This window comes from Microchirus variegatus, assembly GCF_963457635.1.
Source record: "Microchirus variegatus genome assembly, chromosome: 18".
Taxonomy (NCBI): Eukaryota; Metazoa; Chordata; class Actinopteri; order Pleuronectiformes; family Soleidae; genus Microchirus; species Microchirus variegatus.
This window is the reverse complement of record NC_139819.1, coordinates 22,380,409-22,396,089: the sequence shown is the minus strand read 5'-3', so window position 1 is coordinate 22,396,089 and position 15,681 is coordinate 22,380,409. Positions and strand designations below refer to the sequence as shown.

General features: G+C 42.8%; 4 protein-coding genes across 4 annotated transcripts; all 4 read right to left on the bottom strand.

Annotated features, from left to right (window-relative positions):
- Positions 1–795: 795 nt before the first annotated feature.
- Positions 796–2,915, bottom strand: LOC310939821 (uncharacterized protein; the record flags this gene model as incomplete). The annotated part of the gene is made up of 2 exons (XM_083904665.1): positions 796–2,713; positions 2,801–2,915. The coding sequence occupies 2 exons, from the start codon at positions 2,913–2,915 to the stop codon at positions 804–806; spliced, it is 2,025 nt and encodes a 674-aa protein (XP_083760791.1). The 3' UTR covers positions 796–803.
- A 53-nt stretch (positions 2,916–2,968) lies between these two features.
- LOC310939820 (TERF1-interacting nuclear factor 2-like) lies at positions 2,969–4,699 on the bottom strand (the record flags this gene model as incomplete). The annotated part of the gene is made up of 5 exons (XM_083904664.1): positions 4,666–4,699; positions 3,557–3,759; positions 3,371–3,463; positions 3,191–3,268; positions 2,969–3,112 (listed from the first exon to the last, which is right to left on the bottom strand). The coding sequence occupies exons 1-5, from the start codon at positions 4,691–4,693 to the stop codon at positions 2,969–2,971; spliced, it is 546 nt and encodes a 181-aa protein (XP_083760790.1). The 5' UTR covers positions 4,694–4,699.
- Positions 4,700–5,340: 641 nt separating this feature from the next.
- Positions 5,341–7,539, bottom strand: LOC310939819 (THAP domain-containing protein 6-like; the record flags this gene model as incomplete). Its single annotated transcript, XM_083904663.1, has 5 exons — positions 5,341–5,369; positions 5,503–5,695; positions 6,009–6,077; positions 6,510–6,702; positions 7,460–7,539. 5 exons carry the CDS (start codon positions 7,537–7,539, stop codon positions 5,341–5,343), a joined length of 564 nt encoding a protein of 187 aa, XP_083760789.1.
- Positions 7,540–8,065: 526 nt separating this feature from the next.
- kdelr2b (KDEL endoplasmic reticulum protein retention receptor 2b) lies at positions 8,066–15,092 on the bottom strand. Its single transcript, XM_083905388.1, has 5 exons — positions 14,854–15,092; positions 11,906–12,006; positions 11,516–11,674; positions 10,120–10,372; positions 8,066–9,161 (listed from the first exon to the last, which is right to left on the bottom strand). Exons 1-5 carry the CDS (start codon positions 14,942–14,944, stop codon positions 9,127–9,129), a joined length of 639 nt encoding a protein of 212 aa, XP_083761514.1. The 5' UTR covers positions 14,945–15,092; the 3' UTR covers positions 8,066–9,126.
- Positions 15,093–15,681: the final 589 nt, after the last annotated feature.

Here is a 15,681-nt window from a genome sequence, read left to right as displayed (position 1 = left end):
TGCAGAGCAACCACAGGTTGCCAGTTACGTCAGAAAAACGAAACCTAGAAGACCTCGGTATTTTGAATTTGAATGTAGTAACTGTTTTTTGGCCACATTCTTACATATGGCACCTAATTAATGTCACCATTGGACAGACTTTTCCAGGAGGAAACTTTAGAGTTTTAACCATTCTCACTCTCCCACACCAAAGTCCATAGAGAAAATAAGCATTTTTAGCTCAAACACTTTTTTTTTTTTTTGAAGTTCCAATTCGAGCTCGGTAATCTCGACACAAAGACGACACGCGATGAATTGAAATTAGACAGAACAGCGTCTATAAAAACGTAAAAAAGACATTAACGTGATGATTTGTTTGCGTTTTGTAGCTAGCCCAGACAATTTTGGCCATTCTTTTATGTTTTAAAATAACACGCATAACCCGCCTCACCTCGCCTCGGCACAGTTATCTTGCTTTTCCGTTAGCGTGACGTCCGACAAAAGAATCATATCGAACAATGGTGAACTGTAGCTCAGTTAAAAAAAAAAGACTTAATAGCCAAAAACGTGGATTAATCTCCAACAATTGGCAAGGAAATGTGTCAAATCTCCTCATTTAAACAGAGGAGTCTGACAATTTTAGTACGATGTAGTGGGAAAAACGGCATTTGACAGCCCTGATCTGCTGAAGTCTGCCTTTCCTCTAACAGACAGTAGGGGGCAGTGGAGAGAGCTCCCAATCTCCCCACAACAAGACATTTAACCATCACAACAATGACCGTTTCACAAGGGTCCTGCATAGATCCGTGACCGGGGCCTTAGATTCACCGTCTCGCAGATGTGTGAACCTTCTTGCGGTGCGCCCTCATGAGGTAGCGTTTGTGGAAAGCTTTGCCGCACACGGAGCAAACAAACGTCTTTTGCCCCGAGTGTATCTTCATGTGTTCGTTGAGGAACCCCAGCCGTATGAAGCCCTTCCCGCAGACGTCGCATTTGAACGGCCGCTCCGACGTGTGATGCAAGAGGATGTGGATCTTCACCTCGGTGCCCGACCTGAAGTTCTTGTCGCATTTCGGCACCGTGCATTTGAACGGCCTCTCGCCCGTGTGGATGAGTTTATGCCTGACGACCGAGGACTGGGACAAGAGCTTCCCGCAGATTTCGCACGGATACCGCAACACGTGGGCCCCCCACCGGTGGTTCTTCGGCGATCCGTCGTCGAGGCGGCCGCTCTGCTGACGGTTCTTCAGCGACCCGTCGTTGAGGTGGCCGCTCTGCTGGTGGTTCTTCGGCGACCCGTCGCTGAGGTGGCTGCTCTGCTGGTGCTTCTTCAGCGATCTTTTGTCCTTGAAGGACTTCTCGCACTGCGAGCACGCGTACTTCTTGTCGTTCTTAAAGTCGCTGTGGATGACTTTCAGGTGCCGCCTCAGGCTGGAGTTCTGGGAAAACGTCTTGCCGCAGACCGGACACAGGCACGGCTTCTCCCTCGTGTGGACGCGCTCGTGGTAAACCAGGTCCGTGTGACTCCGGAACCTGGAGCCGCACTGCGCGCACTGGTACGGCAGGTGACCCGTGTGCCTGCCCTCGTGGAGGATCAGGGAGCGGAGCTTGGGCAGCGTCTTCGGACAGTGGTCGCACTTGAACGGTTTGCTGAGTTTGTGGACGCTCTCGCAGTGCCTGAGCAGCAGCGTCAAGACGGTGAAGGTCTCCTCGCAGCGGATGCACTGGAACGTGGCGTGTGACGCCTTGTGTCGCGCCAGCGTGGCCGCGTCGCGCAGCACCTTCCTGCACACGCCGCAGTACAGCTCGTGGTGGGTGATTTTGTGCCTGGCCAGGGAATAATCGTCGTAATACGCGTCCAGGCACTTGTCACACTTGTAGAGGTTCTTGGCGACCTCGGGTTTCTCCACGATGACCTGCTGCCTCGCAGAGTCGGAGCAACTTCCCCGCAAGTGCCTCTGCAAAGACATGTAGAGCTTAAACCTTCTGTTGCAGACGGGGCAGGCGTAGTTCTCTGAGGGGAAGTGCATCAGCATGTGAGCTTTCAAACTTGTGCTTATGAGCTCTTTGCAGAGAAGGCAGTGAGCGTTGTAGGGTTTTAGCCGCGCGACAAAATTCGCGTCGGCGATTCCCGGGTTTGTTTCTGAAGAGGATAAAGTTTCCTGACCCTTGAAGGACAGGTCCTCTGGGTCTGAGCAGCCGGACAGTGAATCGTACCCAGTCGGACTTTTACCGGGAGACGAGGCGGCGTCCGAGTAGTAAGACCAAGAATCGGACGACGTGGGACTGCGATCATCGTCCGAGTAGTAAGACCACGAGTCGTTTTCGCTGCAGTTAGCGTCGGGAGCGGTTTCTGCCGGGTTGTTCCTGGAGATGCTCGGATCCTCGTTGACCGACACGACCCATTTGCAGGGAGAGGGAGCCTCTTCGCAAAGTCCTCCTTTCTCTTGAAGCAGAAGCGTTTTCCTCTTCAGTCGTGGCGTCGCGTCGAGACGTTTTTCGCCGCGTCTCGCGACGCTTTCGATGACGTCTCCAGGAGCGAGGCGAGTGTCGTGGCGCTTTATCTCGATCGTGCGACCTTCCGGGATCGCGTCGGCGTTCGTTTGCGCCGCACGGGGCGACGGTACGACCTCGGTCCCCGTACGCGACGGAACGTGATCCAAGACGGCGTCCTGTGCTTGTTTTCTATGAAGTCTGAGAGCTGAAATAATGCAGGCACCGTCCAAGGAACCGTCTGGAAAGAGGAAAGAGTGAAAAATTAAAAATTTGTCACATCTAAAGGTGAAAGTGCTTCTTAAACGAACAAAGAGACAAAACTTGCCGTTGTGGTCAAGCTGACTGTTTTCTTTGTGATACTGCAGGACGATCTTAAGCTCCTCCCCCTGAGACACGGGCGCCATACAGTCCTGCAGAACTGAAGACACGTCACCAAACATGGAGGCGACCTGAGAGGAAAAAAGCATTTAGAATCACATTTTGTCTCAAAAGTCTACGGCTCAGAGATAATGTTCATGTTCTGCACCTGTTGGAAAGACCGAAGAGGAAGAAACTCGTCCAGTCTGGACAGAAGCAGCCGCGTCAAACTGCAAAGAGCTTCGTCAAACGCCGGACCAAAGTCTTCGTGGAAAACTGTCTGAAAATTGAACATTCACTGATGAAGTTTAATCGAGAAATTGTTTCAGCTCCACTTGAATCTAATTCATGTTCTCACCTCATAGAAGTTGTCCCTCGTCTCTGGATCTTTCAACAAGTCTTTCACGAAATCCACAAAGTCGTTTGTGGCTCCAGCCTGTCAGAGACAACATGAACTTTATATTAAAACGTCGAAAAATTTTCCTTCTTTTATAGAACTTCTTTTCATTTGAAAAAAATGTAAACTCGCCTCTTTTACACAGGCCTCGATGAGCGTCTGCATCCTGTCCAGGTGAGGCTGAACGACCTCTGAGTGAGCGGAATCTTCGCGCTGACATAACTCCAGGATGAGCTGAAAACAGCGTCACACAAAACACACGTTTTAATCATCTTCATTTCATACATTTTCAGCATTTACAGCGTTTCCATCACTTCAGCCTCTCACCCGCGCTCTCAGGCCCAGGACCAGTTGGGCCCTCTGTCGGCTGGTGAGCAGCTCCGGGACCAGGTCGGTAACCATGGACACAAACTCCTCCAGCATCCCATAATGAGCCACTGCCTTCTGCCGTACGGTCTGCCAGACTGCTGCAGAGACCAGGCAGACCGGTGAGACCAGGAGACGAAGAGCAGAGAGAGGAAGACCAGGACCTGAGTCATGAAAACAAGAGTATAGCATTATCCAATACTATATATGTACGTATATACACACACAGGGGCGCCGCTTGTGAACAGGCAAGGCAGGCAACTGCTTAGGGCCCCCGACACTCGGAGCCTGAGGGCTCTTTTTACTGAAATGTGCAAATGTGTACTAAAGGGGCCCCACCTCACTTTAACCTGTGTGAAGTTATCGTTCTGCAAGTTGGAAAATGAAGAGGATTATTTACAGTGTAATGCATATCTTTTTTACTCAGTTTATATATGTTTTTTCAGTTATTTACAGTATTTAATGTTCTATATATTTATATTGTTTTATAATGTGGGTTCTTTACAATGTTTTACAGTTTTGCTTAGGGCCCCTACAGACTCTAGAATCTCCTCTGTACACACACGCACATATATATATGCATATATATATATATATATATATATATATATATATATATATATACACACATACACACATACATATACATTTATATGTAATAATAATAAATAACAGCTGTAGAGAGGGCGTTAGTATAGAAGTCAAGCAGCCTCGGTAGCAGCTTATTAGCCTTCTGGTGTTCGCCGATATCCGGTATTATATTTTAAAGCCAATATCGCTCGATAATGCCGTGCAAAAGCATAAAAAAACACACAGTATGTGCTCATTGGTCACGTTATTATTTACACCCGTATAAACCGCTCGTTATTGCTAGCATCATATCCGTTTATCACATGGCAGCGACTACGTGTATTTAAACATGGTAAACGTGGTAAAAACAACAACAACAACAACAACGCGCAGTTTACGTTCAAATCGAGCATCAGAGTTTAGAAGAATTGAACGAGACATTGCTAACATTAGCTCAGTGGCTACACGGCTAGCTACTAACTTGGTTATCGGTTACTCACAGTCTCCCTTTAAACTGCCCCTCATCATCCGCTGTTCTCGATTCAGGAGCAAAATGTTTGTTTTATTAGATAAACTTCACTCCTTTCACGCCTTTTCCTCTCAGTTGTTTGTGTGACAGCAAACGACTCATGTGTGACGGAATCCGGACTGTATTATCCGTCCGACGGTGTCGGTGTTTTTTTTTTTTTGGTTCCGGGCTGTGTTTTATATGTGATATGTAGGTATTTTGCAAACACATATACATTATAAATATAAACACAGCAATATAAATCATAGAGTAACCATATATATATATATTATATATGTGTGTGTATATATATACACACACATATATATGTATATATACATATATGTATACATATATACACATAGATATACATATACATATGTATGCATATATATATATACACATATACATATATACATACATATATACACATATACAAATATATATATACATACATATATATACATATACAAATATATACACATATACAAATATATATATACACATATACATATATATATATATACATAAACAAATATATATATATATACATAAACACATATATATATATATATATATATATATATATATATATATACATATACATATACACACACACGTGTGAAGTTGTAGTGTGAGCGCAAACTCTCTATAGTCCTTCGTGTACTCATGACCCCTGTTTTCCATGGATTCTACCTGAAGATCTGAAATTTTATGAGCAAAAATTAGTTAACAATCACATAAGTCTGATACAGATAATAACTAAGGAGTTAATAAAGACTGTAAGAATAACATGTACATACATGTCAAAGTGCTAATTTTGTCTTACCTGAGTAGAGCTTCTCATTGATGAGGTTCTTTTCTTTCAAATCTCCCAAAAGACTCTTCACCGTGGTCTTTGCACTCTTTTCTCTGGCCACGGCATTCTTCCTCTCTCGCTCCAGACTTTCCACTCTTGCCAAGGCTTCATCGAGTCTGGTTTGAAGAGTGTCGCGAGAAGAGGGCAAGGCATAGCCGTGATCCTAGTACACACACACACACACACACAAACAAACATCACGTTGACACCACTAGTGCATGGCCCACATTCTTTCTTATAGTCATCACCTGTCAAAACCACTTCCAGCACTGTTTGTGTGTGTGTGTGTGTGTGTGTGTGTGTGTGTGTGTGTGTGTGTGTGTGTGTGTGTGTGTGTGTGTGTGTGTCTATACGTTCAACATGTCTTCAATGGTGTGTGTGTTTTTTTTTTGTGAGTGTGTTTAATATGAATGGCAGCAAACAAAGTCAGATGTCCAGGACCATTATGATCTCATGTTTAAAGTAGAAATACTCACATCATTAGGCTGAGGTTGTGAGTTCTCTTCAGGTCTTCTGGAGGTAGACGTCTTCCTGCTTTTTCCCGGCTTAAATGATATTAATGTAATGTCATGTAATAATACATAATACGTTCAATAACAAAAGTATTATGTATCACAAGTATTATTATTTTTTAAATATTTTTAGCAGCTTCTGGTGTACTTGAAAATAATATACAGGGATCACCCTGCCCTATGATTTAGTATTTAGTATATTTAGTATTTACATTTATGAATGCCAATAGTACGGTGGCCCTGAGGTGCAAAACACAAACGCAAATCACAAAACACAAACGCAAATCAAAAACACAAAAACATTGACTCAAAACGGAAACACAAATCACTGTGATTTGTGTGTCCGTTTTGAGTTAATGTTTTTGATGTGCGTTTGTGTTTTTGATTTGTGTTGTGTTTTGTGATTTGCGTTTGTGTTTTGCACCTCAGGGCCACCGTACAATAGCCTTATGATGATACACCTACTCTTTGGAGATGAACCGGGAAGCTGAAGATGGATGGAAAAACACCATCTCTGAGTCGGACAGTCTGACCTGTCCTGTCAAAATCGCCCGGCTCAAAGTGCTCACAGCAAAGCACGGAGGAATCACTCGCAGTGAATCCTTCCCTCCTCAGAGCGACTTCCCACTTCTTCCTCACGTCTTTGTCTTTGGGAAACCTTTAAAATAAAATAACACACAAAAAACATTTTACAATAGAGGTCAAGCTTATTTTCTTTCAAATTTCTTAAAACCTTTCTTCAACAAAACTCCTATTTTGGTGCATATCTGTTGATAATGAACCAAAGCTGCTTGAATTGTGTGAGTGTGTGTGTACATAACTCAGCCCAATGATATTTAGTTATATATGCTAGTTTTAGCATATTCACGCTATTTCATAGCATAAAATAGCATTAATATCCTGCATATTCCATTAGAGCTGAAACGATTAATCGATTACTAAATTAATCGCAAACTATTTTGATAATCGATTAATCGGTTTGAAGCTTTTCTCATTATTAAAACAAGATTTCTGATTGTTTCAGCTTCTTAAATGTGAATATTTTCTTAGTCTTTGCTCCACATAAACAAAGAAATCATTAAAACTGAATCATTTTGGTTTGTGGACAAAAACAAGACATTCGAGAACATCGTCATTTCCAGGTTTGACAAACACTGATCAATGTATTTTTTTTCTTATCATTTTCTGACATTTTATGGACCAAACGATTCATAGATTAATCGATTACGAAAATAATCGTTAGTTGCAGCTCTATATTCCATCACATTTTTTAAGAGGCTCATCGCGGGGTGAACACCGGCAACAAACATAGCGTAGCTAACGTTAGCTGGCTACGATTTCGCTGGTGGACATAAATACCGTACAGTAGTATTCGAGTCACAAAATACAAACAAAATATTAATGTTCAATTCTACTTGTGAAAAGTTATCCCTCGAGCCCTATTTTCAACCGTCCGTCTATTAACGCAGGAATATGCTGCACAATGTTCTGGCATCGTGTCGCTTCCGCTGCTCAACTAATAGCAGAATGACCGGTCCAAGATGGCGGCCGCATTTCCGGACCAAAACGGAAGCTACAACGTCATCGTTCGTCCGTCTGTGTTTTCGTTCCGGGTTGTGTCATGCGTGAACTGAAACAAACGGAAAAGAAAAAAGTCATATTTTCACATAGAATTTTTAAACAACTATTGTTAGTTTAAACGAGTAGAAACCGTTCACTTTGTGTCTTTTGGCGATTTAATACACGGAACCTTTGACAAGCTGGTGTGACACGGTCATTTTTTAAAGTAAGTGTGCATCGAAATCTGCCAAAAACCATAAAACAGGTATTGACGATGGACTTGTGAGCACTGCAGCCATCTATTTCTATTAATTGTGTGCATTAAAGAGGAATTAAATATTATTTTTTAAATAAATAAAATGCTGCTTATTGTAACAACAGCAGACAAATATTTATTTTTCCCAAGAAAGTCGTTTATTAACGGTGGCAACATCATGCAAAAGCTGTTAAAAGGGGAAAATTGTATGAAAACCATAATTATTGCAGATGTTTTCCGTTTAAAAAAAAAATAGGATTGTCAGAAAAAAAGGAAAAAAGTAATATATATATATATGCACAGCACGTGAAACAAATTCTACGGACTCTTTGTTTATTGGAAACCAGGAGGATAAAAAATAAATACATCTGCAACTAAAACGAGAGAGAGTGAGAGATACTTCATATACAAGACGTTACCAGTGATTTTTTTTACTCGTATTTATGTGTTTTAAATGGACCATTTAAAAGAAAACAGGCTGGGGGCGATGAATGGAGTGAGAAAATACACATTTACACGGATGACAGTTGTGGTTTTGTCTTCAAACGTCATAAAAACTTGAGATTTTACATCCGAATGCCTTATTTTTTTTTCTCCTCTCTTTCTTTTTAATGTTAAATCGTGACGTCCATCTTCATCGAGTGCCCGGGGTCAAAGTAAAAGAAAAGAGTCTTCAGACGTGGGAATGCATACAGATCAGCAAATGAATCAATTGTCCACCAAAGTTAAGAAGATTCAACAAATCCCCCCCAAAATAAAACAAAAAAACACATTTATTTTCATTGCAAATATTATTACAAACGCTAAAGTTGATAATATCCCTCCACAAGATGTCCGCCTTAGTATCATACAACGCCGAATCATTGGCCGTTTTGTATCTTCAGCTCTTATTCTTCACCAATGTGTCAAATCTTTAGGGGTAGAAAACTTTTCTTTCTCTTTTTTTCCTTCCTTTATACACTGAAATAAAAAAAATAAAAAAAAACAGTTAAGGCAAGATGCGTCAAACAGAAATCCATAGACGATGATGATGGTGGTGGTGGTAGCGGCGGACCGGCGGCCACTCTGATTCCGGGCCACATGGAGGCGCTAGTCGGCAGCTCCCACACGCTCTCTGTCTCAGGCATCTTTTCTCTTGACGGGAGGGGAAGTGGAGGACGTGGTGGTGGTGTTGTTGTTGTTGGTGGCGGTGGGGGGTCGTACGTGTCCGCGCATGCCCCGCCTCCCCCTCCCGTCAAGTCGGGACAAACTCCTCGTCTTTGGCACTTAAGCTGGAAGACTCAGCTTCTTTCCTTTGAGTACTGGAAACGAGACGAGGCGGAAAACACACATTTTTAACCACGTAATAAAAGATTCTACAGCATCTAAACAAGACGTTCACTGCCTTAGCTCGCCATAACATCGACTTCTTCAACAGGAAAGTGACATTTTTAAGCGAGCTCTTTCTCCCTGCACCAAACCCCATAGAGAAAATCAGTGATTTTAGCACACGGGGACACAGGAGATTCTGATCTACTGCTGCCTCGTGTGGTCACTTTGTGTCACTGAGGTAAATCCGAATGAGTCCGAATCCGATTTCAAATGCCGAAATGACAAAATAAGATTTGAACTTGGTGATGGAGGCAGCAGTGGATCAACAACTCCTGTGAACTCCTGGGTGCTGTGATGTTAAAATCACTGATTTTCTCTATGGGGTTTGGTGCTCTGTAATATCACTTTTTTTGTCAGGTTCATTATTTTTTTTATTTTTAACCCTTGTATTCCCTTGTTTGAATGTAAACTTTTTACATATAACGTTATGTATTAAGTGAGCAGATAATAAAGCGGCTAAAACCCTGAATTGTCACCGAGCGTTGACTTAAAACTGGTGCTGTCAAACGTTAACGAGTTAGCGGCGTTTAACGGCGTCAGCGCTAACGCACGCCATGTTTACGTGATTGTTAAAATGAGTCTCTAAAATCATGCTAAACTTTAAAAACGGAGGCACACTTACGCAGTTACACAGGTATGCTGGTTATTTGTAGCGCTGCTCTTTTCCTTTAATAAACAGACCACTCCAGTTCAACTGTAGGATAACGCTAACTGCGCTAAAAGGAGCTAATGCAGCTAACGGGGCTAACTGGTAAACGGTGCCTGGACTCCGGTGGCGTGGCACGGTCAGTCGTCATGGAAAACACGGCACTACTTAAAACCACAAATAACAAACGGAACAAAAACAAAAACAAATCTCTACGACGGAACGGCGACAGAAAGACTGACCTTTAGTTACATACAAATAGAAGAAATCGCAGTAGAGGATGGTCTGAACGACGCCGGCCACGATGGCGATCATGTCGAAGAAGCCCTCGAAGTAGAACCTCCATATCCAGTTGATGAGGTAGAGAGCTCTGTAGAGACCCAGGAAGAACAGGTAGTGCGTGGTGATGGTCTCCGCCTCGCCCGTCTTACTGATCATGAAGAGCTGCGGCAAGATGGCCACCGACTCCAGGTAGATGGAGAACGTCCAGAGGATCTGGGGAGGGAAGAAGAAGAGCGTGAGGAGTTTGACTGTGAAATATAACGAGGGTTACAGACATTTGCATGGTTGTCAGGGAAACAAAGTCAACATTTCAAACTGTGTGAAGCTTCAGGCTCAGGTAGGACGTGGAATTGATGGACTTTAGACTAATAAACTGTAAATACACCCTCGTTTACACACGTTAAAGACAATTACGGCGACTGAAAACGTGGTCAAATTCTGCGATAACACAAGTAATTAGGCTGGAAATGAAAAATTCCACGCGTGGCTTTTAAATCAACATATATTATGTTGTCTATTTCACAAATTTATTCAATATATACAATAAATATCAACGTAACGGTCAGGAAAATTCATCACGGAACGGACCTAAATATAAATACATAATCAAAGCATGACTTCAGGATCAAATGAGCAGGATTTTAAACACATTTAATTTAGATTTAGATTGTTTATTATGCGTTTGCCTGAAAAATATGCGTCTCATTGAACGTATTACTATGTTATATGCAAAGTGAGGCACATAAATCTGTATTATCTTCTAACTACGGCTGCAACTCGAGATTATTCTCATATTCGATGAATCTGTTGATTGATCGATGATTTCTTTGTTATTTGGAGCAAAAAAAGACCAGGAAATATTCACATTTAAGAAGCTGAATAACCAGAAAAAAACACTCTTTTTCATTTTTCCTCTGAAAATAGGTTAAAACAAGGAATTGTGGACTAAATTGTAATGTTTGCGAGTAATTTTTTGGTATATTAACTCTAACCAGATGAGCAGGAGTTCAAACTCATTGAATTTACTTTTAATTTTGATGTTTTTTCTGTGTTATATGCAAAGTGAGGCGCATAAATATGTGTATTATCTTCCATCTACGGCTCCAACAAGAAAAAGTCGGAAAATATTGATCAGTGTTCACCAAAAACCTGGAAATAATGATGTTCTCAAATGTCTTGCATTCAATTTGAATGATTTCTTTGTTATACGGAGCAAAGAAACCTTCATTTTTCGTCTGAAAATTGGTTAAAACAAGGAAGCGGGGACTGAATTTCAAGTTAAACACTTCTAAATTCAACATACACAATCCTACATATGATATTTAAAAAAGAAACACATGGGAGGAGTTTTCTGACCTCCAGAGGAGAGAAGTCGTGGTTGACCAGGAACGCCAGGCCACCGACGGGGACGACCAGGAACTCCACCCTGAACGTGTCGTGGTTCCCGTCGTACGTCGCCTTGAACTTGACGTAGATCATGTACACGGTGGCGTACGCACATCCGATGTAGATGACCTGGACCGAGGGGGGTGGGGTGGGGGGGAAGGACAAGATGTTAGCGTTGTCAAACGACAGTACGTGTCACCGTGAAGACACACGCGGACGTGTCGTCTCCTGAGGGGAGGGTCGGCCTTCTTCCGTCTTCCTTCGGCAAACACAGGGCGTGTCGGCTTAAAAGATCTTAAAAATAACGACGTGTGTGTGTGTGTGTGTTTGGTGAGCGTGGAGAGAAGAGCGTTTCTTCACCTTCATGGTGGTGTTGTACAGGGAGATGAAGGAGGTGAGCAGGTCCAGGTACCGAGTGGTGAACACCAACGCAAACAGCAGCTGACTCTTCCCGGAAATACCTGCGAGGAGACAGCAGAGGGCGCTCACACACTTTTATACAGCACAGACAGAAGAGAAGAGAAGACGTTTGTACTTAAAAACAAATACAACATTTGAAAACTTCTACTCAGCTTCTTAAATGTGAATATTTTCTAGGTTCTTTTTTGCTCCACTCAAAACAAAAAGGTTTAAAAGGTTTGGGAAACCAAACAACCAGTCAATTAATCAAGAAATAACTACAATACGACTCTTAAAGTGAGTCTATATCAAACTGGAATCACCATTTCCTTTTGTGACACTAGAAACAATCCTACCGAGCCTGATCTGCATAACCAATACACTCTTATTGACTGGGATTATTTCATTGAGTCTCATACACTCATTCACAGCTCTCTCTCTCTGTGTGTGTGTGTGTGTGTGTGTGTGTGTGTGTGTGTGTGTGTGTGTGTGTGTGTGTGTGTGTGTGTGTGTGTGTGTGTGTGTGTGTGAATTAAAGCTGACACAGCAGCAGCAACAAAACAAAGGGTCACAGCAAAATGGAATAAGATTCATTAGGAGAAATGTGAACAGGAGCAGAATGTAGGACAAATAAGAACGGAGAACAATAACGGTGATTTCTTGCGTCGTATACGATACATAAACCAGCATCACATGCTTTCAGTGCAGTGTTTTTAACACAGTTTAAAGCTACAAAACTATTATAACGTAGCATGTGTGTTTAACCAATTGCCACTTGCCCGTAAACGGCCATTAAGAAAGACATAACGCTCTAAATAAATGAAAATCGGCTCAATATAGGGGCCAGAAAAAGAATATCGTCATCATCATCATCACATTGTGTTTACCTGGTGTGGTGGCAGGTGAAAGGACGGTCACACCCACTGTGATAGTAACCAGTCATCACCACATCAGGGCTGTAACTAATCAATTAATATCTCTATTAATCCATCAGTTGTTTGGTCTGTAACCCTCAAATCCAAACCAGATAATAGTCACATTTAAGAAGCTGAAAAATCAGAAAACTTCATCAGTCCAGTAGGGCTGCGACTAATGATTAGTTTCATAATCGATTCATCTGCCGAGTATTTCCTCAATGAACCTCTCATTTAATAAGCGATTTTAACGATTCGGTTCTTTTGCGTTTACATTAGGACCACTCTGGTACCAAAATAAGCGAGTCCAGTATGCGCCGAGTACAAACTGGTATCACGCCTTTAATCTCCAGCAAACAGCCGTAGTGACTTAAAGCTCACATAGAGTGGTCCTGTTGCACATATATGTTAGTTATGGAGGTCTACTTACATACATTAACTTGTTTTTATGCTCAAAAACCTCCTAGTTGCTGTAAACGAGCCGATAGAAATCTCTCCTCACTGAAGCTCTCATCAGCCGCAGTGTTTCAGACTGAACTCTCACACCCAGAAACACAGAGTGTGTTGTGATTGGCCAGCCAGCGTAGAAGAGCCTTCCCAACTGTCTTGTGATTGGCCAGTACCCGGATGCGACATTAATAGCACGCAAGCTCTCAGAAGCGCAGCTCCCCCCTCTGGAACGTTGGATGCACTGCTACTCATTATCAAAACATTGTTTTAACAATGTTTAAAAATATTTTGTCACGACTCCCCGCCGCAGTCCCTTTTATGACTTTGACTCGGAGTCAGAAGACACTGTCGCTCGTGAAACACCTTCACAACGGACGTTATTCTTCTTCTGCGGTTCAATGTACGCAACAGGATGTGCACGGACTAGTGCCCGGAGCAGGAGGATCTGCTGTTCACGTAACCAGAAGGTTTTTTTTTCAGAGATCTCCCTGAGCCCGAGATTACAATAAAACACAGCCTTCTCAGCAGTGGCTGTTTGTTTAGAACCTTCAGGGCTTTGTAAACATGTTAACGACGCAGATACACACTAAAAAAAAACAACGTTAATTGGAACTTCCGGTCTAGGAATGTGGTCAAAAACGGTTAATACATTAAAATTCAAAATACAGAGGTCTTTTAGGTTTCGCTTTCCGACGCAACTGGCAACCCGTGGTTGCTCGGCAGCTGAGACTCTACTGACTGCAATGATTGGTAGTGGGTGGTAGGTGGCGCCACATGCCAAAACTTTAATTTTTTTAATGCAAATATTTTGCCTGTACTGTTGTTGTTGGTGAGTTCAGTTTGTTATATGAACATTATTCCTGAGTCTCTGTGACATATTAGGAGGGTTTTATGGCCAGTTGCTTTAGATTGATTACATAATAATGCACCTTTAACTCAGGTGAGTGACTGGGATGGACCTTTGACCTTTGACCGTTCGACGACGAGCATGAAAACACGGCAAAGGCTTAACAGGAAAACACAGAGCAAAGCTACTGTGAGGACATAACTGTTGCTGCTAATGCTGCTGCTGCCACGTCAGAGACACAACAGCCGGGTTAATAACGCCATGACCAACAACCACAACGTGGAGAAAAACGAGTCCAGGTGACCCTCAAAGAGACGAGGACCCCCCCAATAACATCTCTGCTTACCGTAAACTTAGTCCAGGCCCCGCTGTTCTGACCTGACAGCAGCTGCTGCTAACCAGACTTTACAGCTCCTTCTCCCCCACAACAGCGCACTTATAACCGCGTTATATGAACGAGGTTCACGGCAAAAATGGTTGTGTGATAGTAAAACAAACAACAACAACTGTATCATGACCAATATCGCGAGGACACACCGGGTTTTTGCTAGCCAGATAGCTAACTAGCGTTAGCCACGACACCGGCTCGTGAGCAAAACATTTTTAAAAAAGAGACGCCACGGAGCCATTTTGTGACAGTAAACTTTAGCATTTCACACATTTACATTATTTAAAGTATAATTGTGTGGCAAACTCACCGGCACAGGACCTGGTTTTCCATATCTTCAGCAGCAGGATGATGATGGCTGCTAAGTGGGACAGATCACCGGTTAGCCTGAAAATGTTCATGTTTGTTGACGCACAGCGGCCTTTTTTTTAAAATAAAAAATTAAAATTAAAATAAAAAAAAGAGCTTGGTTCGTCTCGGGTAAGACTCGGCGGTAACACCCGACGACAGTGGCCTGACACCGCGACACCAGAATGGGGCGATTCGGGCTTCACGGGACGGGGGGGAAAATGGCGAGTAGAAAGCGACGTGGCTCGGGGAAGTGGCCGAGGCGGCGGCGACCAATCGGGAACCCGGAAGCGCCGGCACGCTCAGCCAATCAGAAGCGAGGGACCGCCTCATCTGCATATACGAATGCTGCCTTCACGCTCATTAGGAAAACGTAGGTTTCGCTCGGCGTACGAGGACATTTAAACGGGAAATTTACGTTAAAATAGACTTTGAAGTTAACTATTTAAAAAATACAACCGAATTACGTTATATATATAAATATACATACATACATATGTATATATATGAAAAAGTTTAAAACTCAAATAAAGGATAAATTCGTGAAATCATAAAATAAACTATTGAGTGTAACGTGAACGCGACAGGTTGGATATGCTGACTCAGCATTCGCGACTACACACACACACACACACACACACACACACACACACGCACACGCACACACACACACACACACACACACAGCATTTAAAGCAGGGGTCTCAAACTGGCGGCCCGGGGTCCACATGCGGCCCCCCACTTAATATCATGTTATTTATGTTAGTTGAGTCACATGCTAGAAATGTAA